At 31.5% G+C, this 24,781-nt stretch overlaps 4 protein-coding genes and 1 long non-coding RNA gene across 6 annotated transcripts; 1 reads left to right on the top strand and 4 right to left on the bottom strand.

The window, feature by feature from the left end:
• Nucleotides 1-6,186: 6,186 nt before the first annotated feature.
• On the bottom strand, nt 6,187-8,692 carry LOC108474564 (probable arabinosyltransferase ARAD1). Its single transcript, XM_017776528.2, has 3 exons — nt 7,791-8,692; nt 7,152-7,405; nt 6,187-6,944 (listed from the first exon to the last, which is right to left on the bottom strand). The coding sequence occupies exons 1-3, from the start codon at nt 8,419-8,421 to the stop codon at nt 6,393-6,395; spliced, it is 1,437 nt and encodes a 478-aa protein (XP_017632017.1). The 5' UTR covers nt 8,422-8,692; the 3' UTR covers nt 6,187-6,392.
• A 5,348-nt stretch (nt 8,693-14,040) lies between these two features.
• On the bottom strand, nt 14,041-14,954 carry LOC108475786 (protein DMP2-like). Its single transcript, XM_017777767.2, has one exon. It carries the CDS (start codon nt 14,900-14,902, stop codon nt 14,255-14,257), a length of 648 nt encoding a protein of 215 aa, XP_017633256.1. The 5' UTR covers nt 14,903-14,954; the 3' UTR covers nt 14,041-14,254.
• Nucleotides 14,955-16,029: 1,075 nt separating this feature from the next.
• On the top strand, nt 16,030-16,760 carry LOC128290642 (uncharacterized). The gene is made up of 2 exons (XR_008280425.1): nt 16,030-16,130; nt 16,574-16,760. It is a non-coding gene; the product is annotated as an uncharacterized LOC128290642 (long non-coding RNA).
• LOC108475708 (protein EPIDERMAL PATTERNING FACTOR 2) lies at nt 16,410-17,180 on the bottom strand. The gene is made up of 3 exons (XM_017777689.2): nt 16,995-17,180; nt 16,857-16,915; nt 16,410-16,778 (listed from the first exon to the last, which is right to left on the bottom strand). The coding sequence occupies exons 1-3, from the start codon at nt 17,098-17,100 to the stop codon at nt 16,596-16,598; spliced, it is 348 nt and encodes a 115-aa protein (XP_017633178.1). The 5' UTR covers nt 17,101-17,180; the 3' UTR covers nt 16,410-16,595.
• Nucleotides 17,181-18,759: 1,579 nt separating this feature from the next.
• Nucleotides 18,760-22,107, bottom strand: LOC108476148 (NAC domain-containing protein 17-like). Of its 2 annotated transcripts, XM_017778264.2 has the most exons (5): nt 21,647-22,106; nt 20,805-21,082; nt 20,013-20,711; nt 19,637-19,922; nt 18,760-19,280 (listed from the first exon to the last, which is right to left on the bottom strand). In XM_017778264.2, exons 1-5 carry the CDS (start codon nt 21,843-21,845, stop codon nt 18,937-18,939), a joined length of 1,806 nt encoding a protein of 601 aa, XP_017633753.1. In that variant the 5' UTR covers nt 21,846-22,106; the 3' UTR covers nt 18,760-18,936. The 2 variants fall into 2 exon arrangements, with proteins under 2 accessions (XP_017633753.1, XP_017633751.1); XM_017778262.2 differs by having other exon boundaries at nt 19,637-20,711; nt 21,647-22,107.
• Between the last annotated feature and the right edge of the window lie 2,674 nt (nt 22,108-24,781).

Genomic DNA, 24,781 nt, shown 5'->3' with positions numbered 1-24,781 from the left:
GTTTGCACCAAGTGAGTTAATCCTTGCCTTTTTCTTGTAATTTTTGTGTTTCTAAGACTTTTACAACTAGGTCCTACTATTAAATTCATTAGTTTTTTATTTCATGGATGAAATTGAAAGTCACCATGGTTGAGTGCTGTAATTTTATGATGAAATAGAATTAAATTAAAGCTTTAATTTATTTATGAGATGATTTTATTAGGTAATTTCAATAGAAATTGATTTTTAGGACCTAATTGTGAAAATGCTTGGAATTAAAGTCTATTGCTGAAATTCTGATTCCTAAAGGTTGTAAACTAGTTTAAGGTGATAGAATAAAATGTTAATTGAGAAAAATCAGCTCAATTGAGAGTCTAATTGAGTAGGGACGAAATTATCATTTATTAAAAGCTTAGGGGAAAAATGGTAATAAACAGCTTGCACAAAAACAGTTTGGACAGCAGCAGTATACTAACTTTGAAAACTCACCATAAATTGTAGAAATAGAATTAGAAGATGAAAAAAATATGGAATTAAATCTTATTGAGTCTAGTTTCTCATAGAAGAAATAGTGTAAGCAATGGATTTGTAAATTTTGATATATAATGAATTTTGTGAGACAAGGTCAGAATGAATTCGGGTTCCCCTGTTTTGACTTTGAAAAATCATAAAAAATTTAATAAAAACAATTATGGGCTTAAATTTATATGTCTAGAATCCTTAATGAGTCTATTTTTAAGAGAAACAAACAAGAATATTATTTGAATTCTGTATGAAGAGATAATTATTTTTCAGTGAAGAAGGGTCAGAACTATCAACAGCAGAACAGGGGTGAATTTAAATAATAAACTGTACTTATTGGATAAACTAAAAATTCTGAAAATTTTATGGTAAAAAGATATATGAGTCTAGTTTTAGGTAAAATTAACAGATCTTAATTTGGAGCTCCGTAGCTCAAGTTATAAATAATTTAGTGACTATGACTCAAGTAGACAGCTTTAAATGAACTATAAATAATAGTTGAATTATAGAGAATGTTGCATATGAACATGAAATGTATTAAATTGATAATTAAATTTATTTATTTAGATCCGAAGATTTAAATCTGAAGCTAGATCGAGGAAAGAAAAAGTTCGGATTAGTAGATTTTATTGTTTACAAACAAGTATCAAGGTAAGTTCATGTAACTTAAATTATATTCTTAAATGCTTGAGATTGTATGTTATTTATGTGAAAATGATTTGAATGTTCATTGTATGAAAATTTATGAAACATTGATATATTTGATAAAATGGGAAGAAATCCGGTTGAATGAAAGGAAAATTCGATGGATCTCTGAAAAGGAATTGACGGTAAAAGGATCTAGCCGGACGGGTGATCCTATCTTGATATAGCCCTCCGAAGAATATGTGTAAAATGGATTTAGCCGGACGGGTAATTTGAATTAGGTCTGAATTTAGCCTCGATCGGTAATTTAGATCCAAGCTCATTAGAGTAATTGTCGCTGAGGATTTAGCCTAGACCGGTAATCCCGACAATACTCTATGAGTTTATATTGCAGGGGATTTAGCCTGGACTGGTAATCCCGCTGCAAGGTTGAGGTTCACGGGAGTGTGCTCTCTGAAATGGATATGTGCGCACATGAATATGAATTGACAGACCCGGAATTGTACAATAAATGTGTACCTCTGAAAATCCATCGAAATTTCGATAAATTCAACGGGATAAATATGGAAATATAACAAGGAAATGGAAATCATGGTATTGACGAGTCAATCATGGTATATATATTATTGATACATGGAAATTATTGTACTAACTTGAATGTTGAGTTGGTGCATGTTAGGGTAATAATGCATTGAATGGATATATGAATGTTTATTATATTGTATTGAAAATATTAGGTAAGTATAATTCTTGTTACATGAGCTTACTAAGCACAAAGTGCTTACCCCGTTTCCTTTTTCCCTGTTTTGTAGTGTTAAGAGCTCGGAGGTCGGATTTGGTTGGAGACACATCACACTGTCAACCTCAGGATTTCGGTATATAAAGAAACTTTATTTTGGAAATCAATGGCATGTATAAGCTAACAAAGTAAATGTTAACGTGAAATGAATGTAATGTTAGCCATTAGTATGGTTAACAAACCTGGTTTTAGATATGTGATGACGTTATCTTATAAATATGCATGAATTTATCTTGAAAATATGTTGAATTGATTTGGTTGATGTGGATTGGTCTCGATTTAATATTGCAGGGAAGGTTAGATATTTATAAAGGGGCTATATTGAATATAAAAAAAAAAATTAATTTGTAAACTCCGGTAATGCCTCGTACCCTATTCCGGCAATGAATACGGTTAGGGGTATTACAATCGGTTAATCAGTAATATTCATTTATTCAGTATCAGTCGTTTATTCTATAACAGTCAATTATTCAGTAGCAGACAGTCTTTAATACTTTTCATTACCCCTATTAACATGACTCGGACCTGGACGGATACACGGATCCAACACACACACCAGGAATAGTATACAGTGTTTCATCGGCCGAAGCCAAAATACACCGTAAGGGTAATAAAGATAAAGATAAGAATGATGAGCGGTACACAAAGTACCTCATCGAAACAAATCCAGAACAGTAACAGTCAGGTACGGAGTACCTCTTCGGAACGAATCCGGAACAGTCCAGTAGTCGACACATATAGTGTCTCATCGACACACAGTCGGAATATCCCTGAACACTTCCAATTCTATGGCATGCCAATTATATCCGACTAGCCCGACACTGTTAATAGGGTATTCAGTAAGCTTTCAAATTTTCAATTTCATTCGTAATTTAATTTCAATTCAATTTATTACATTTTTCCATATCAATTTACATGCAATTCAATTGCAATACAATATACATTTTGATTCATTTCAATAATCATAAAACACAATAATACTTACCTTAATTACTTACCATAACATTCAATCAAAATATAATAATTAACAATTAAATTTCACTTTTCAATGCATCACCCTATACATTAAATAATAAATTCAACAATTAAATATTAAGTTCGGATTATAGAAACACAAATCGTAGTTTCCAAGCTAACTCCCGTTGTCTTTGTCTTGTCCTTGCTTAGCCGAGATTTCCCGAGACAACGTTAGCCATTAAACTTCCAAGCTTCAAAATCTCTATTTCCTCTTTTTCCTTTCTTTCCTTTCTTTTTCTCCTTCTTTCTCCCCTGTTTCGTTTCTTCTCTATTTCTTTCGACTCTTTTTCTTTTTCTTTTACTTTGTTTTGTTTTATATATACATAATAATAATAATAACTTAATAATAACTTATATAATAAGTAAATATACATGTATTTTACAAATGTACATATACTAATATTACACATGTCCCTATACATACCATACATTTGTCAACTTTTTATTTATTTATCATATAATATCAATTTAATAATAATAAATACATTAATATTTACTTAAATAATAAGCAAATACATACATATATTACAAATGTGTGTATTATATTTATTACACTTGTACTTTATTTTTCCATACACTTGGCACTCTTTTTGGCTTATTTACTTATTTAGTCCCTTCAATTTTCTTTATTCTATAATTAAACTTTCACACTATATTCAATTTAATCCTTTTATCCAATTATCCTTAATTTAAGCTAATCCACTTAATTAAACTCTAATTAATCACTCAATTAACTTCGTAAATATTTTTAATAAATATTTACTTAATTCATTTTTAGAAACAAATACCAAAATATAATTTTCCGTAACGGTAAAATTCGGTCATTACAAAAATAGTCAATTTTGTTAAAAATAAACACAATATTATTTTTAAAAACTAAACCCTAATTTAATTAATTTATTTAAACACCATAAACCCTAGTTTAATTTATTTAAAACCCTAACTTTATTTATTTAAAACTCTAGAACCCTAATTTACTTAATTCATTTAAAAATCATAAACCCTAATTTAAATAATTTTTATAAAATAACACTAAATACTGATTAATTTTAAAATTTTACTAAAACCCTAAAAACTCTAGGGGCTAAACATGGACATATCCCTAAATATAAAAATACAGAGCAAAGCGCGTCTCAGGGAGAGCACTTTGTGCCACATCAGCAAAACGCATCCATGTAGGAGCGATTTGCTAACGTGGCACAAAGCGCTCCCCAAGAGCATGTTTTGCTAGAAATTTCCCCCTAAAACGCGGCCACATAATCATGTTTTGCCAAAACTGGTCATATTCCATAAATAATGCTTTAGTTGGCCAATTTCTGTAATTTTATTTGGAAATGGGCGTTTTTGAGTAAATTGGTCTTTTTTCACTGTAATTTTGAACGAAACTTTTCAGAAAGAAATTTTGTAAAACAAACTTTTCAACCACCACAAACGCAGTACCAACAACTAAGGCGGTGATAAATTTCTACTTCAATATGCTTCCTTTACTTGGGAATATCATAAATAATAAACATAAATTACATAAATATATGCCTATGTTGTTGGTCTTCCTATAAAATTTAAATTTAGTAGTTATATTTTAAATTTTAAAATTTCCTTTGTTTTTTAATTTAAAAATTTTAATCTAATTATTATTAATTTCTGTCAAAATTTATAAACGTATTATATTTATTTTATATCAATCATATACTATGTTATATGAAAACAGTATAATCAAAACTTTAAATTGATAAATTTTAAAAAAATACTTACAATTTTAATAACTGAACTGAAATTTTTATATAAAGAAAACTTAATCTTTAACTTTTAAATATAAAGACAAAATATCAAATTTTATCAAAACATAAGTACTATAGCATATTTTAACCCTTCTTTTTCATCATTTTTGGCTGTGATTAACGGAGAAGCTTGTGGAGGCAAGCTAACATAAATTTTGAGTGTCATTATTTATACCACGACCAAAACTATCTATTATTACAACATTTAAAATTATCTATAATTTTATCTTATCTCTTGGAGGATAAAAACATTTTAAAATGTTCCAACTCATATTCTCACGAATCGAAAATAATATTGATGGAAAAATAACTTTAATAGTCTATTTGTTTACATGCAAAAAATTTTAGGAAAATATTTTTGTATTTTTTTGTGTTTGTATAACAACAAACAGTTTGATTAACGTAAAATAAGGTATTTTTCCGTAAAATGAATTATCCTCTTGAAAAGTATAAGTCATTCTCGAAAAAAAGCTACTCTATAAGTAATTTTATTTTTATGTAAATATTAAATTAAATCATGCTTAATATTGTTATATTAATAATAATTTTATTTTTATTTTTAAAATATTTAAAATTTTAAAATATTAATATAAGATATTATATTTTTAATATTATTTAACATACCTATTCAATTATTTATTTTTAATCATATAATAAATTATTAATATAATTAATATGATTTATTATTTTAATAAATTGTTTAATATTTTATTTTTACTTTAATAATAAATTCTAAAAATAATAATTTTAATAACATTCTTAACATATTATTGAAAATGTTCAATATTAATATTTTAATAATAAATATTTATTACAATTATAAATATATTAATAATAAATATTTCAGTAGTATAAAAGTTAAAATATATTATAAATATATGTACTCTTCACAATTTTACAATTTAGTCTTTGTATTATTATTTTCAAAATTTAGTGCCTCTACTTTTCAGATTTAAAAATCAAGTTTAATTGTTGATATTATTTTTCTTTTTGTTAATTTTGTTAATGTCACTTTTTAAATAAACAAAAACTCACTTGATAGTCATGTAACTAAAAAATAACATTGTAATTAACATGAATTTAACAAAATATTTTTAATATATACAAAGTTAATGTAAAATATAAATTTATATATATATATATATATATATATATATAATAAACTCAATTAAACAATGAAAAGATAAGAAAATCTCAAATGTATGTTTAATTGAAAATAGTTTTATGAAATATTTTTAAGAAATATATTAAAACAACCGAAAATATTTTACACAGATTCATCCAAGCATCAGAAAATATTAACTTGTACAGGAAAGTAAATTATTTTCTGAAAGCTATTTTCAGTGAAATAAACATGCCCTAACTAAAATATTGATTTTGTAGTTCTCTCTACGTGGAGGTTGAATATAAAAATAAAAAATTTGAGATAGATGTATTAGAAAACAATTACATTGGAACCGTGTAGCTTTTAACTTTTCATTGTGTCAATAACTACATTAATATGCATACTCTTAATGACGACTAATGACAAAAACTAAAACTACATTGCATTTATCATTTATGCAAGCTGATAAAAGAATCAAGTGCATGTAAGCTGAACAAAAAATGAATCAAGTACACGTAAAAACATGAAAAGAGTCTTAATCTTACATTTAGGTGCAATGGCAACGTAAAGGAATTGATGTATTCGCCGGTTTTCTTTTCTCTCGAACAATGGCTTCCTTAATCGCTGGTAATTTTTGATGAACCTTTCTCCAAATGTGGTTTACGGCACCATCGGGAGGGATTGGTCCGATACCATCAGGATGGCCATTATCGTACACAAACACAGGCTGAACCTTAGCCATGGTTTGACGGAATTCGTTCTTAAGTTTTTCAGAAATGCTTCTAAGATGAGAAACAAGCCAATTCGGTCTCAATGCATCACTCACTGCTACGAAAACTGAGAATGTAGAGTAATCCACCATCCCTTCAAAGGGAAGCTCAACATTGTCACTGACAATCACGGGTATACAAAGGCTTTGGATTGCATCAAAAAGTCGGCATGAAGTGGGAGTATCACCGGCTGGGTGCAAGCAGAACTCAGATGATCTCATCCCCTTAATTGACTGCTCTCTTCCAGTGGCATTTGGGAACCCTTCTTCCATGATTACTCCTGGTTCATTAACCAACAAGTCCCATAATTTTTCTCGAACCAAGCCACCCTGAAAATTTTAATAACATCACCAACACAGTAAGAGTTTGAGATAAAGCCCAACATGTACCCCTCAACAACTCAAAAAATGAAGCTCAAAGTTGAATTGTATCCATTCAAGAGAGAAAATAATGTCATCGATCCTTCATTTATAGGATGATATACTGGCAAACCACATAGTGCAGCTAGATTCAAAGTTGAGTTGTTTGATACTAACCCGGTGCCTATGTTTAGCTCCCTTAAAATAAAGGAGGGTGTGTCGTTTCTGGTTTTCCGATAGCTGCAACCTAGGAAGCAGATGGGTATATGGAACAATCACATCTTTAAGCAATGAAACTTGGGTGTGACGTATCGCGTCTGATGAGGTTCCACCGGATGATTTTGTATCAAGCCTATACCACCCACCAAAATCCACAACCAGTAGAACAGCAGGGGCTATCTCCTCTCTGAAATGCCACATTGCAACAGGGTCTGTCAAAGAATACTTCAAGGTTTAACATAACCTGACAACCCAGAAACTAAATCATAAGCTGTAAAGTATGCAAATTAAGTTCCCACTTCCTTTTTTCTTTTGGCACTGATGGTAAAATATCAATAAATGCAGTATATTCTTAAAAGAACAGCTGATACCAAGGGCTTGACATATTTAAGTATACATGATCCTAAGACAATAGTTTCAAGGTGAAGAGTTAACAGAAACACAGTAAGGAAGGATTCATTTAAAGGAATATATATGTAGTAAAAAAGCAACAACGAAACATCCTAAATAACTAGATCCCAATAACATTCCGAAAAAGCTAAATGGGGAAAGCAATAAGCAAATGAATTTCAATACACACAAAATTAGGCACATTACCAGTGAGAACAAAAACATGATCTCGTCCACCCGATCGTTTCCAAGCATCCGTATTCCTCACAAAATCCAGCACTTTCTTTTGCCTCAAGTAATCCCCATTCCCAGCTTTCTTCTTAAACGCGCCGCTTCCAGATCCCAACTCCATCTCAGCACTAAGGGTAGCAAAAAAGGGAACAAAAACAACATCAGCCTCGTTAACATCAAAAACCCTTTTAGCAAAAGAAGCCGTCCTCATTCCTTGAGGGGTTTCCAAGTCACCCATGATCCAGTACTCCGCACTGTATTGCTTGATCAATGGATTCTCGGGATAAGGAGGGTATTTGGTGGGTTTGGAGAAATGGGCAGTTGAGATCTGATGATCAGGATCAGAAGGGATCCGAGAATCAGGGTGATCAGAATCCCAGTACTGTTGGAGTAAGCCATAGTTGAGGGATCTGGGAAGGTTGGCTACGTAGACCTTGATGGAGTTTTGGGAGGAAAGGAAGGAGGTTTGGGGAAGGGAATTTGTGGGTTCAGTAACAGGAGAAGTGAAGAAGAAAAAGAAGATGAAGAAAGAAAGGGAAAGAAGGACAGTGAATGTGAGAAACAGAGATTTTGCCGTTTTTGTTGCTGTGCTACCTTTGATTGCCATTTTTATTGGCCTTTCTTGCTTTGCTCTTTAGTTTCCTTCTAAGTTCTGCGTTTCATTCATTTTGAATGTGGAGCTTTGACTGTGAAGCCGATTGAAATTTGAAGTCGATACTTATTGGAATGGTGAGTGCACCAAAGGGTATTTCGGTCAGATTATGAGTAGTTGTTTGTTTGAAAAGAAAGTCTTAGGTAGAGACTGGAAACAAGTTTTCCCGGAAAAAATATATATACTAATACAAGCAATGATCTTCCCCCACGGGATATGCCTAATTAGGGTCAGCTGTACTCTCGAATAAATTATTGGGTAAATTCCAGTAACAATCACTCAATTTTAGGTAGCTAACAAAATAGTCACATTAGTTTCATTTTAGTCACTCAACTTTAGAAAAATGACAAAATAATCCTTTTTTCCATTTCCTGTCACAAACATCATGGCAAAGTGACATGGCAAATGACGGCGTGCTTGGTGTCAGAAAACCCTCCAGCTGGCCGATTACCACCAATTTAACAATCCTATCAATACTAATTTAGGGTTTAAAAAGAAGAAGAAGAAGGAGGAGAGAAAAAAATGGAGATGCCTCCAGTTTTCAAATCAATCTCATACTGCATCTCTACAGTTACTCAGGCATGGATGTTGCAGATTCAAACCAAAATTGTAGTTGCTTTGGGGGTCACAATAACATAAGGGGAAGGCAATTTACCCAAGCTTCTCCTCACTTCTGATCATGGCAGGAAATGTTTAAATCTTCAAATTTTGAAGAAATGACCCACTTTTTGCAAGATTTTCTTTTCTGGGTCATTTCCAAATTTATTCAACTCCCTTGCTTGTTCAATCAATGGGTCAATTTTTTTCTTTTTCACTAATTCGGATCTGAAGGAAATTTTATGCCTTTGTTTTTAGGTGTTTTAGTGAAGCTGAGATTTATCTATTTGGTGATTGCATTACATCTTGGAAAGACATGGTGTTTCAATGGTGGAAGGTTACAGAGGAAGAGAGCCAAAAAGAAGAAGAAGAGCAAAGACATGGTATTTCAATGGCAAAGAATCAAACCCCGCCAAATTAAGCAAAGAAGACTTTTTTTTTTTATATAGTCTCTTCTTATTATTATTCTTCTTCTTCTTTTTCTTCTTCTCCTCTGTTATTAAGGGTTTTAGTTTTTTTAATTTCTTCTTAAATTGGGTGAGTTTCCACTATGGACAACCAACGTGGCAAGTTAATTGCCCACATCAATAGTTAACTTGACACATCAGCGGTTCCGTTAAAACACTAACGAAAACTGTTAATCAGCGATTGTTTTGTTCACTTTTTTATAACGTTAGTAACTGTTTTATTATTTTTCAAAAGTTGAGTGACTATAATGAAACCTAGGTGACTGTTTTGTTAGCTACCCCAAAGTTGAGTGACTATTGGTGTAATTTACCTTAAAATATTTTGAGTTATTTAAACTAATAGTTTTATTTTGTTATTTTAATTTGAGTAACAGTACGAAGAAGTATTGTATTTAAGGGTGGATTGTATTTTTGTCTTTTATTAAAAATTTGTAAATTAATTTTATATAATTTAAATGTGTAAATTATTTTTACGTGTTTATGCGAGCATGTTGAAAATTATTTTTATAGGTAAATTATAAAAATAGTTACCTAATTTTCATTCTATTTTCATTATACAACTATCAATTTTTCAAGTTAGTTACTAAACTTTTAGAAATTAAATATTTTTGTCACTCTAAGTGATGTCGTTTTTTATTAGTCTAGTAACAAAATTAGCCCTCTAATATTTACACATTCTATTAATTTGATCTTAAATATAAAAAATTAATAAATTTAGCCCTCAGTATTTACAAAATCTATCAATTTAGTCCTAACTCTAAAATTAAATATATATATTTTAAAAAATCATTTGTAGCCCTATATAATTTATCGGCTAACCTGTATGAAATATTAAAATAAAAAAAGTAGTACCCTCTTTCTAGAGGTTCTCATGGCTTGGATTGGGCCAACTTTAGGCTAGACCCATGCAAGATATCTAGACTAAATTTTCAAGTTTGAGCCTGACTTGGCCTACTTTTTGTTCAAGCTTAGCCCAATTGATGAAAGCTAAACTTGGACCCGGCCAGACCGTATTTGATTTTTTTAGACTAGTTTTTTATTTAAAAATATTTTCTAAAAAATATAATACACTAAATGCACTAAAAAGCGTTAAAATAATTTTTTTAACATTAAAAATACATTCAAAAGTACTTATATTAAAAACACTACCATAAATATAATAAATGTTTTATTATATTAATATATATAATAAATATTTTATTGTATTAAATACATTTTTTAAAATTTTATATTTTGGGTTGGGTTATTTAGTTGGATAAGGTTTTTTTAAGCTTTGGATATGGGTTTAATTTTTATTGGGTTAGTGATTTAATATAAATATAAATATATATAATTAATAAAATATTTTTTATAACATAATATATTCGGTTTGTGTCAAGCTCAGGCCAAAAAAAATTTGCCCAAGGCCCGGCCCATATAGAAAATAGGCACAAAGTTTACCTAAGTTCATTTTTTTAGCCTTGTATTTTATCAAAACCCTCTCATTTTTCAGGTGGGCCTTTGGCTTTGTGTGGGTGGTCCGACCCATGAGTAAGTTTACCCCATTTAAGTCATTTGCAAAATAACTCTAAAATGTTAGGATAAAACACAAAGAATTTTAAGATTCAAAACAAAATAAAGGCATTAAAAACATTATCTGTTTGGAAAGTAATGCAGCCAACTATTCCAGATAAGTTACAAATCAATTGGTTTGGTATGGTCTAGTATGAAGCTTAAATTATAGTAAAAGAAATTGTTGCAAGTGGCTTGAAAAAGGGTATTCTTTTTTCTTATTTTAATATCTCAGATGGGTTAGCCGATAGGTTATAAAGGGCTAAAATGAATTTTTTAAAAATATTATTTTAAATTTTTAGAGTTAGGATTAAATTGATAGATTTTGTAAAAAATGAAGGGCAAATGTATTGATTGTTTTAGAATTAGAACTAAAATAAAAAAATTGTAAACATTGAGCACTAAATTTATTACTAGACCAATAAAAAAGCTCACATCAACTAGAGTGACTAAAATATTTAATTTCGAAAAATTTAGTAGCTAAATTGAAAAAAGTAATAGTTGGATGATCAAAATAGAACGAAATGCATAGTTGGGTGACTATTTTTATAGTTTACCCATAAAAAATAATTTTCAACAAATAAAATTTAACAAATGGGCTAACTTGTACGTTTCAAAATGTATAATGATTAATTTGTCTATTTTTCGGTAGAGAGTCTGAAAGACAATCCACCTCCTAAGTAGAAGAACTGCCTAATACTTTTACCAATAAATTTGTTTGAACTAAATTAAAAAAAATTAATGAGATCAAATTAAAAACTTTGATGAATAACTAAATTTTAAGTTAAATAATATAATTTTGAGATTGTATATATTTGAAAAAAATAAAATAAAATAAGAGAAAAATAAGATATATTAACATCATAAATTAGATTTTGTTATGAATATCTTATTAAGTGGATGTCCATCATAATCAAGATAAAGTTTTGATGTATTTTAAATTCTAATAGTTATTAGAATTAGATCTCTACTTCTTTTATACTTCTTATGCCTATAAATAGAGACTCTAATGAAGCATTGTGATCAATAAAATACATTCTCTATTGCTTTCATATTTCTTTATTTTTATTTTTTATCTCTTTTTATTTTATAATGATTTAATAATTTACTTATTGGCACAATTTTATCATTTTGAAAAAAGAAATTATTTTTAATTTCACATTTCATAATATTTTTATTTTTATAATTTTATAAAGTTTTGAAAAATTAATTATTTTGATTTTTTTAAATTTTTAGGATGAATTTGTTATTATTTTTAAAATTGATAGATACGTGAGGATATTTACACCATTTATTTTCTTATCTATTTGGTTTTTCAATTTTAAAATTCCTCTCCACTTAAATTCAAAAATCGAATAATTCATTTGAGTTAATTTAAATAACTCAATTCAATTAACTCAAATTCTTTTAATCTATTGAGTTTTGCTCACCTCATGGTTAACCTTGAAAATCAATTTTATTTCACCTAATTGGTTATTTGTATAGGCGTAGCCGGGGGCTGGCATGGGCCCCGGCCCCCACTAAAATATAAAATTACATTTTAGGCTCATAATTTTTTTTAAAAATTTTAAATTAGTAAAGATAAAATTTCACTTTGGCCCCTCCAAAAATTATAAATATTCGATTTAATCCTTTACAAATTATATAGATATAAACTATAAAAAATTAAAATTTCATCCGACCCCTCCTAAAAAAATTTTCTAGCTTCGCCCCTGGTTATTTGATTTTTAGTTCATGTATTTATCAAATTTTGAAAGTTTAATCTTGACCTAAAGAGTGATTACTAAATTTGTTGAGTTAAATTTTACTATTTTATAATAGTTTATAACAAATATATTGTCACATGTGTAATATAATGTCGGTTTGTTATTTTCATATACATACAATATGAGACTAATAATAAAATTTGATCTAACATATTTAACTGTTACTTTTTGGGTCAAGATTGAAATTTCAAAATTTGAAAAAAAAACTTTAAATTGACCAAATTAAAATATAGAAATCAAATCTACTGACTATACATTAGAGGTGCTCATGGGCCGGGCCGGACTCAAAAAATGGGCCTAAAATTTTGCCCAAGCCCGACCCAAATAAAAATACTAAAACTTGGGACCCGGCTCGGCTAGCCCGTATTTATTTTTATATAATTTTAAATATATATAATACATTAAAAATACTAAAATAAATCAAAATAAATATTTCCCAACAAATTAAAAATAAATTTTAAAAATATATAGACTTAAATAGCACTAAGATAGATGATACTTAACAAGCAAATACCTCTAAAATAATAACAAAATTAACAATGCCTTTAAAATAATAACAAAATTATAATAAAATAAGTTTTATACAATATCCAAACAATAACAACAAAATAGTAGCAACTAATAGTAATATGGTAGCAAAATAGAGAGAAAACAACAAGAAAATAATATTCAAAAAAAATAGCAGATTTTTTTGTCATTTAGTGAATTCAGGCCGGGCCAGGCTCGGGCCAAAAATATCTTACCCGAGGCCCGACTCATTTTTAAACGGGCCTTATTTTTTATCCAAGCCCATTTTTTGGGCCTATATTTTTGCCCAAACCCTCCCACATTTCGGGCGGGCCTTCGAGTCGAGCCAGGTAACCCGACTCATGAGCAGGTCTACTATACATAATATAAAAACTAATAGCAAAATTTAACCTTTCTAAAATCTAAATTTTCTTAAAATGTTAATGTCAATTATTAGTGGTAAATTCTTTGTAATATTGGCTTTTATCTAAACTTTAATATACACGAATCAACTAGATACCAATTCAATTGAAAATTTATTAAAATATTATTTTATATACAAAATAACAAATATTAATACAATGATATTTTTATCTTTTTTATAACCATATGATGAGATTTAAACTTGGGACACATTAATTTTAAACACAGTCACAATTCAATTGACTAATTATCAAAAAATAAATAAAAGAAAAAAATAAGAAATGATCCTAACTAATGAACATATCTGTTTTTTTTTACATAATATTTAGATTTATCCGTAATCTCTCTCAAACTCATAATAAGAGGATAATACTTTTTAGCGCACGTAATTTTTCATTGGCAATAATACTTTTACCAATGCAGAGTGGAACAACTATGCATTCTTACATAAATACAAATATATGAAGTATATATGTTTCAAAATCTAGAGCTCCTACCTTCACCCTGCAACAAGAATGGATACCCAATTCCCCTTCTCCTCGAAGGAAATACCACAAACAAAACACTCACAACAAACCCAATCACAAGTGGAACAGTGTTGGTCACTTTTCTCGGAATCCCCGGATAATAGCACGCCACAACATCGCCATGTGACCCTGCAAACGCCAAAAACGCAACCAAAGACAGCACTGCATGGAACAAATCACACCACCTCAGCCTATAATCCAATGGCACACAAGGTTTCTTCCTTCCAGCATTGAACGTCCAAATCCCACTCGACGTCGCTACCCCATAATACAACCTTCCTTTGGCTGTTCTAAAGCTGTCCGTGAACGTAAAGAACACACAAGACGCTGCTAAGAACATTAAAAAACAACCCAACAGCCATCTGTTGAGGGTGGTGCATTGGCCGTCATTGCTTAAGAGGGGAGCGAAAATGGTGAAACCGAGAATGGTTGCTGTGGGTAAAAGGACATTGAGCCTTGCGGTTCCACTGAGGATTGCGTTGATGATGTAAATGAAATTGGTTTCGTCTGCATCGTCTTCTTTAAGGTACTGATCATATCCATTGTTGTTGGTCAGTTGTAAGGTTTCGGTTAGATCGTGGGTGATCGTGTCTGCCATTTACCAACAACAACAGTCGATAATGTTTGAAAATAATAATTAAGTTATATATATATATATAGTAGGGCAATGTTGGGAAGGAGAATTTGATTCTTTGTTGAAGTTAGGAGGAGAATCAAATTCGTTTCCTATGGTATCGTTTATACTTTTTATATTCTTTCCCATGCCTTAGGTTTTGTCATTCCTTTAGAGTTTGGCCTTTTATAAGTTTTGAGGATTGGGAACGGTGGATGCTTTAACCTTATGGTTGATTATTTTCGATAAATATTGTTGAGAATTAACCCTTATAAACAACTAGATAGTAAAAATGGAGAGTAATAAATACAAATATTTTACATAAAAAACTCTAAAAGAGGAAAAAAATCACAGGTAAAAGATATATCGGCTCTTCACTAAATGAATAAACAAATAATAGTACAATCTAGAGAAATCAAACCCCGAAAATAAAACCATAACTCAAGACAAAATTCTTTCCATAATTATCACGAAAAATCTCACCGAACTTATATGTGACTACATCTTGTTCCCTACAAAGAAATGTCTTTGCTTATTGACATGTCAAAATAGGGATACAATGACCCCTTTAAATATCTCTAAAATAATCAGAGTTTAACTGGAAAAAACAACCCTGCTTGAAATCTAAAATGTGACCGTCAAATAAGAAAACATGTTATGATGTCGTGAGTTCTTCTTCAATTATTTATTAATTATTGTCTTAAGTGCTTACAAACTTTTCGATACATCCCACAAATATTAAAATTATATCCTTGACAAAAAAAAAATTATCCTATATTTGAATTGTCATGGTAGTAATTAAACACATTCGGTTCACCCCAACTAACGGCTACATCACTAATTCTGTCCAAAAAAAAAAAAAGAGCAATTCGATAAAAATTGGAACAATGAAGGGTAAAGTGCTTAAAAAAATAAGGGCCAAAATGAATAATCAGGCAAAATTTTAGGGGCTATTTTCAGGATTATGGCTTTTGAAAATGATATACAAAATAATCTAAATATTGGATTGGGCAATCTGGTTGGACATTGATATTGAAGCCCAGATGGTTATTTACTAATTGAGTCAGTGAGTAATAAATGGAGGCTTTGCTAAAATTGAATTTTATTGGCACAGCAGAGCTGAAAAGACCTGAAATACAAATCTCGCCAACTATGTTGCTTGCATTCAACAGAGGCGGTGGACCTTTTAAATCAACCTCAGCGTCCTATAATAGTACATCATTCACACCCAAGTTTTAATTTTTTTAATGTCATATTCAATTTTTCTTATTAATATTTATTTATATAAATATGCATATTTATTTATCTATTTATACAAATATTAGGGATAATACGGTTGGAACTCGTATTAAGTAGACACCCAAAAATATCTTAAATTTATTTGTTGTTAGTGTCTTGTGCAGTGGATGCTAAGAAGATACTATAAGGTAAAAAAAAAAAAAAGGGGGGAACAAAGAGGAGTGACTAGAAAAAAAAAAGCAGATAAAATTCATTGCTAAAACATTTTGAAATTTCACATTCTACTAACTGAAAAAAAACACCAACTAAATTCTAATACGAGTACCAAAAATGCAAATAAATTCTACTATTTACAAGCATTCTCATAAACACTAATCTTTCAATCCAGTCTCTTCAATATTACTAACTAAATTGCAGGGATAAGAGGTGCAAATAAATATCATTTGGAAGGAACATGGTAGTATTTGCCTTTACACATGCACTTATAAACAATGGGACAAGACTCAGTCATGGAGCACTTGAAGCTCACCATCACCCTCTTACAAGGAAAACATGCCCCACAGGCGTGTGTACAGTCAGGCAAGCTCGACCCTGTTGTGTACATCTCCATCCCTCTCCCTTCCTGCATGCATGCATGCATTAACAAATCAACTCTATACCCAACCCACGATTTAAATTACGAGTTAAATGAGAAACAAACCTCAGTGTTCACTTGTACTACTTCATCTCCCAATGTTGGAGCTTTCCCATGGTTGTTTGCTGCACACATGCATGTAGAGAACATAAGCAATGCATGAATGGCATGGATGATTAGATTTTTAGCACCGAAGATGATTACCATGGTGAAGATGAAGGGGCACAAGGAGGGTTTCGGTGAATAAACAAAGCAGCATGAAAATGGAAACTAGCAGTAAACAACCAACTCCAAAAGAGAAGTTCTTCATGTTTGTTGCTCGTATGGGATAGACATGCAGAAGATGAAAGGAAGAGGCCAAGTTTGGTGATGGGGCGAGCAGTGTTTATATAAGTGAGAAACAAAGAGGGAGGGAATGGTGGTTTTAAATGGTGAAGGCAAGGTACAGCAGATTCAGATTCACATGATGCACGGCTATCTTTTCAAAGGCTTTCACATGATTCCTCAAGTTATATATATACCCTCTGTACTACAAATCTTAAGGCACAGGGGGAACCCAGGAAATTTGTATTGGAGGGATCAAAATAAAATTAAAAAATTTTGGAGGACTAAAGCTAAATTATTTGTATTAAAATGGTTAAAATTGAATTATTAATATCCAAAGTGCCAGAAAAAATGAAATTTTTACATATAATTAAAAAGTTAAACAGGATTATACTGAATAATTAAATTTCAAAGAGACTGAAAAAAGGAGATTATACACTTTAACCCGTACTAAGGTAGAACTTTGGTGCAGGGTAGGGAACAAAAATTATAAGATTTTGAAGGGGTTTAAGGTAACTAAATTTTAAAAGGGATTAAATTAAATAGTTGATTTTTATAATGGGCCATTCATTTATTCTATCTATTAAATTATTAATGAAAAATGGAATTTACCAGGTTAAGACATTTGTCAATCTCTGAATTGGTTCCTGTTTTAGAATACAAAAAAAAAAAAGGGTTCAATTTTAGTTAGTGTGGTAAATGAAAACAAATTTAAATTACTTGGGGGAATAAAAAGAAGAAATTTTTTATTTTCAAGAATTGTCATTCAAAGAACATAGCTTTAATTTTATCATAGAAATTTACTCTAAAAAATTTTATTGAAACAAGCGTGCAAATCCATGATTCCTACAGAATTTGGTGGCAAAAATATCACTTATAGGAAATGCCATTAATCTTTAATATCAACTGGAATGCATTTATACAAAACCAACTTACACATTCTTTTTAAAAAATAAATTTGCAGATGTTTTTAACCATCCTAACAAAGAATAGAATAATTTTTTTTTTTTTGTTCTTTTAGTAACCCTTTTTTTTATATACTTTTTTTACCTAAATTCTGAAGGAATTGAAGAATAAATTTTTACATAAATCCTAAACTAGTCATAAATCTCTCAAAAATATTAAATTAAAAAATAATACATAAAGGCATTCAAACACATGACCTTCAAATTGCAACAATGACAGTGAAGTAATTCTATTAGTGACAAAGATCACAAGAAATACCAGTCCAGTAAGACAGAAAGCAAAAAATACTACTCCAGTGTGCAAAAACATTGAAATGGGGTAGTAGCCCAGTAGGACACATCAGAAATGAGCGAGTTCACGAGTATATGTGTGTGTAGCCCTGCCATAAGAGTGAAGTGCAGACCCTTGACTTAAATGAACTATTATTTCCTTCGCTTCTTCCCTCTACACACAACCATGTTTCCCGTTGGCCCTACAACAAGGTTTCTTTCCTTATTCTTCCTATACATAATTTTCAAGCAAAACTTACATATTTTGATAAATATATAATAAACACTGATCCCCCTATATATAGACAATGAATGAAGATACCATCCCCTTCCGTTCACATTATCAGCGTTGAAATACAGAGGCTTAGACTCGTAAAAATGGAACATTGGACACATAAACAGATTAAATATTTAGTTAAGAAAAAGGATCTCTACAAAACGAAAAAGGGGTTCAACATTCATTTCCTTACTTCAGCTATCACTTTCTTCCTTTACATTCAAAATTAGTTAGATATTAAAACTATGCATATATGTTGTCCATGCAATAATTTCACTTCACTTCACTTCCAACTTATACATATATATATTCAGGAGGAGATAGATCTCCCTAGGACCCTAACTGTTCCTATCAAGAACCATAAGACAGCACACAATGCACCTAAAATAGAAATGAAAAAGAATCCCCTATTCCTGCTTCTCCTCCTAGCACTAGCAGAACCATTCACTGCAGTATTCATTGCATGTATTCTCAATTTACTAAAGCTAGACATACGCTCCAATGCCCGATTTACTAATGGATTCTCAGCTGCAGAAGCAGGAGCTGTAGGTATTGAATCCACAAACGACCACAAAGAAGATGAAAACCAGCTTCCACCACCACTGCCATCATTTTTGTTACCTTGGTCTTGCTTAGGGCCATTGTTTACAAAACCTAAACACGATAAAACAAAAATAACCATGTATAAGCAAAAGTTTACAGTTTAGCAGTATTTCAGAGTAGTTTTTCCCATGAAAAAAATACAAGTTGAATATTTGCATTCTAATCACTTATAGTGACTATATATGAAATACTTGTATCAGAAGAGCTCTTGAAGCAGGGTCAAATTCCCCTTTTTTACAGAGACTTTTTGCCATGTCGACTTTGGCATGTCTACCCAACCATCAGTCTCATCAAGAGCTCTGCCAGGATGGGCTAAGACAGCTTGTGCAAAACAAAAGCATGGCTCAGTGGAACGTAAGATAATAAGTTCGCAAATAAATCCATATTGGTTTCCACACTTGTTCTACCTGAAGTTGGAGAAGCATTCCCAAGATTTGATCCAGATGGAATGAAAGCATCACCACTTTGCTCATGTGTCCAAAGTGCGCCATTAATCTGATCCATTTGCAGGTGTTGATTCTGCCCATGGTAATCCACCTGGTCCACACTTGAATGAAGCACCGATTGCTGATCCATTGAGTTTATATTTGGACCAGATTGATAACCCACCTGGTTCAACATATTACCCCCTGACGCATTCAGTTGAGGCTGCAAATGCTGTTCCATCATATTTGCATTTGCTTGGTTTTGCCACTGCTTATCAATCAGGTTTAGATTAGAATGGGGCAGATACTGCTGATTCATCAGGCTTATATTAGATCGGGATTCCAACTGGTAACTTACTTGATTTATCATATTATCATACAAGAATGGAACTGTTCCTTGATCAAGAGACCCCATGTCCTGTAGAAACATGGCTGCATCATGGTACAGGTCAAATTCACTCAGCCCATCCAACTCATTGAACTGCTTGTTCTCCACAGGTTTCTCGATATTGGAGATCAAAGGTTCAGGACCAAGGAGATCATCAATCTCCAAGAAATCCTCCTCACATAATTGAGGTACCTGACCAAGGTGGTCGGCGACAGGTGTGACCTCAGGTGCCTCCTGCAACAGCAATTGAGAAATAGGCGACTCTGAAAATTCAAATCTTGCTTGACCATGGAGAACTGTAAGTTGCTCGGGAAAGAGAACACCCCTTGGAGATGGATCCAGCAAAGTACTTTGTGTCTCTTCTGCACTGACAACCTGATGCAATACATGGCTATGATAAGCTTGCGGCTGTGGAGGTGCAGGCTCATCAGCAAACTGTCTCATAAACTCCTCAATATCATTCAATGGAGACTCAGATTGAACATTAGCTTTTACATTATCAACAGGAATGGCCTCATTAGGTGGCTTCACAGGAGTAATTGTATCTAAAGGGTTACTAGAATATTCCTCATCATCCCACGCTTCTTCTTTAAATGGAGCTCCATACTGCTCACCATTTTTAGGGCCAGGTCCACTTTTTTTATACAACTTATAGAGAGCATAATAATCCTGAAATACAAAAGAGAAACACTGAATTAATAAACAGCTCATATACAAAATGAAAACAAGAAGCTCGTTAACAAAATTAACTCACTTACATACCTTTACGTTCTGGCACCTCTTTAGTTCCTCTTCATCAAGGGTGTATTCATGCATCACCCAGTCAGTTCGCTCGCCATTAGGTGCTCGCCCTCTGTAGAAAACTAAAGTTTTCTTGATTCCAACAGCTCGAGAATTGCAAATAATAGAACGATCCTTTCCCGTTGCCTTCCAATACCCATGTATGGTAGCCCTGTTTGACCTTGCTCCATTAGGGTATTTCCTGTCTCTTGGACAGAAAAAGAACCACTGTCGATCCCCATTCTTCAGTACCGATTGCCCTGGATAACATTCGTTTAGTTTATTAGAAGACTGATAATACGAACAAACAAAGCGAAACCTAAATCTACTAACGAGCAAACATTATCTACTGATTAACTTTTTTTCAGACAACCAATCCATCCATTAAATAAACAGCAAAAAAATAGGAGCAAAAACAAACCATATCGAAAACCTCATCACCATTGCACAATTATAGTCATCTAATCAATTAATAGCGAAAAAAACTATAACCAAAGGAACAGTCAAATTAGAGTGCAACCAAAGTCAACGGAACCCAAATATATCTTAGAATGAATGGATGAAAACTAACAATTAGTATATGAAAGAATCAATAGCCATATATTCCTCAAAAAAAAAAAACGCTTCCATAAAGAAAACACAAATCAAATAAGAGATCAAATCAATACGATTCCCTTAAAAGGTAATCTAATCAAAACTTACATGAAGTCAAAGCACCAAAACAAACCCTCATATACCCTAAAATAAACTCGTATCAAGAATCAGATAATCAACCAACCCCCCTAGAAAAAAATTCAGGGTTTAAAAGGAAAAGGAAAAATTACCAGGTAATTCCTCAGGATCCCACTTGTAAACATCAGTTTCCCTAATGATATCAAGCTTAAGCCTTTTTTTACAGATCTTCCTCTTTAGATAATAAAGAACCAGCTCTTCATCAGTTGGGTGAAACCGAAACCCCGGTGGCCACACTTGGTCGTCCCCAAAACCGGAATCAACCGTCACAGCCGTCGCAGTCACCTTCATCTCTCTTGATAGTAAAAAAAAAAGATTCTTTTTTTGTTTTTTTTTTCTACACAAAGAAATAACAGAAAACTCCCCAATCAAGAGAGCTAATAACTGATCAAAACCCAAACTTCAAAACAAGAAATTTAATCTCACATTATACAAAAAGGTTTTGTTTTTTTTTTTTTTTTGGGAAAAGAAGAGAAAAAATCGCAGTCAAAGAAAAAAAATTGGTGGAAAAGTAAAGCGGAAGTGAGTGGGTGGATTAGGGACTTTTATAATAGATTTATTTTAAAAACCGAACCGTTTTGGACCGGGTTTTTTTCTCTCTTTCTTTCGTCAATAAAATATTTTAAAATCTTAAATTGTTTTGCCTGGAAATTTCCTTCCTTCCTTTTGAAAATAAGTGTGACCTACCTTAGTCAAATGAAATGGTAACCTCTATATTATTATTAATTAGTTAAAGTAAATATTCAATATTATCATTCTTAATGTTTCTAAAACAATAAATTTATTTTTTAAACAAAATTATAAATTTATTTTAGAAAAAATTATATTGATAAATTGAATTAAATTATATTATAGATTGGAATTTGAACCAATCAATAGATAAGTGTAAAAAGGAAAAATTACTGATTAGTCCTTCAAGTCGTGTTTGTGGCTATTTTGGTTAGGTAAGTTCATATGATACTTATTTTATTAATTCATAATATGCTTGTATTATATTGTTTTACTTATAGTTTGAATTGTTATGTAATTATTGTCATTTGGCATCAAATTGAATGAATCGTAAAATATAAATTAAATGGCAAATATGAATAAATATATGATATCGAATGGATGTGACATTGTTATATGATTGGATAGTATGCTTATGATGACGTTACAAGGTTAAAATTGTAAATGGATTGCTATTTGAAAAGTGAACACTGTGTATATGGTCGTTGGGATTTTAACAAACTGTATATGATAAAAATGTCCGAGTGAATGTATTAAAGAATAGGATACGATTGACACGCCAATAGGGTTATTTGCGCATTGTACGGGATGTATGTGTTGGTACGGAGATATTATTAATTATAACAGAATCCAACATTTGTTGCGTATTACCAAATTATACTGATGTGGTGGAGGAATGTATTGATACTGATTATGTGATGCCTACGGACTTTTTTCGGTAGAAAAAGATAGCGTTAAGCGATTATATTGAAAAGCACATTGTAATAGGCCAATTTTGGCCCGACACTATTTATAAAATAAAAACCAAACAAAAATCCAAATATTTTTATAGTCCATTAAATGTTCACTTGCGAAACCAAATCAACCTAAATTTTAAAACCCAACTACCTACCTAAAACCTAAACTCAAACCTAAATCATCAACCCAATTAAACCAAACTAAACCCAACCCCAATTAAACCAACTAAGCCCAACCTACCCTAAACCAAACAAAACAGACCCACACATAGGCCCAAGAGACTAAACCAACTCAGAAACCCTAAGGTTTCTGAGCCTTCCTAGCGCTGCACCCCCCACGTGCCTCGTCGGCATGTCCAACGCCTGAGGCTCGACTCCCCTTGTCTCGTTGCACCAAAACGAAATCCCCCCTCTGTTGACCTTCCCCGACCTGCAAGCATACCCAAAAAAAGAAATAAAAAAACACAGCACGCAAGGGCAACTGAGGCAGAAAATTTGTATTCGGCTATATAGCCACAAACACGAAAAATGTAATTGGAGACACGATTAAGCAATCAAAAACAGAAGTAAAAATTTGCAAAAGGTGATTTTTTTCATTTGTTTCATTTTTCTTCCTTTATTTTTAGGTTAAAAAAGAAAATAAAAATAAAAAGGAGAAGGGTTTCCCTGAGTCGATCGGCTTTCCTCCGACGACCATCGCCGGCGCATGAACACCTCTGACCCATGTGGATTCGAGTGAGGGTTTGAAGGGCATAGAGAACCCCATTTTGTTTATTTATTTTATTTTCTAAAAATAAATATAGGATATGTAAGTTTTAAAAAAAATACAAAAAAGGAGATGAGAGGGACCGAAGAGGTTGTTTTTACTCGACTCCGACCACCAATTACGGAGGAGCGGTACGGTGTTGCGACGGAGGCCCGTCAACTTCTTGGCCGAAATCTGGGTTAACTTAAAGAAAAAAGGGACCTCTTCAGTTTTTTTTCTTTGGGTTGTGATAAAAATGAATTTTTTACAAAAACATTTGAACTTTTATATTAGCCTGAAACAACGTCGTTTTAGGCCGGGCGTTTAGGCACTGAAACGGCGTCTTTTCCCCCTGGTCTGACCCGATGACCCGACCCGCGAGACTAGGATCCACGTGTTTCCTAGCGCATGGGTTATTTGTGCTTCCAGTCCCTCTGCTTTTGCGATGTGCTTCAATTTAGTCCTATCTTTTTATTTTTTATTTTTTTCACCATAAACTTTTAACTTTGTTTCATTCTGGTCCTTGGACCTTTTAAAAGGGTTAAATGCTTGAAACGAGGCCGTTTTGAGGACAAGGGATAATTTCCCTGTTGGTCCTCGCTTGTTTTCGTGCATCACATCATAACCCTTATGTTATTTGTTTCATTTAATTTATCCCTTTAACTTTATTTTAGCATCAAATTAACCCCTTGTTTTGATTCTTTTATTTATTCGTCCATTTGCTATCATTTAAGATTTTAAATTTTATTTTAATTTCAATTTACCCTTTTTAATTTTGTTTAAGTTTCAATTAAGCTATTTCTATTTTAATCCATTTATTTATTTATTTATCTATTTACTTGTTTACATGTTCATTATTCCTTTAATCTTTTTATTTTTTTGTTCATTTTTTTTATATGCATAGTTCACTTTAAATGGTTTTATATTTCATTTGTTAAATTCTTGCATATCATTAAACTGTTTTGGTGTTCATTTTAGATTGTTTTATTGTTATTCATTTTAAGTGTTTCCACATA

The sequence above is a fragment of the Gossypium arboreum genome, chromosome 3 (assembly GCF_025698485.1).
Source record: "Gossypium arboreum isolate Shixiya-1 chromosome 3, ASM2569848v2, whole genome shotgun sequence".
NCBI classification, from domain to species: Eukaryota; Viridiplantae; Streptophyta; class Magnoliopsida; order Malvales; family Malvaceae; genus Gossypium; species Gossypium arboreum.
This window is presented reverse-complemented; position numbering and strand designations above follow the sequence as displayed.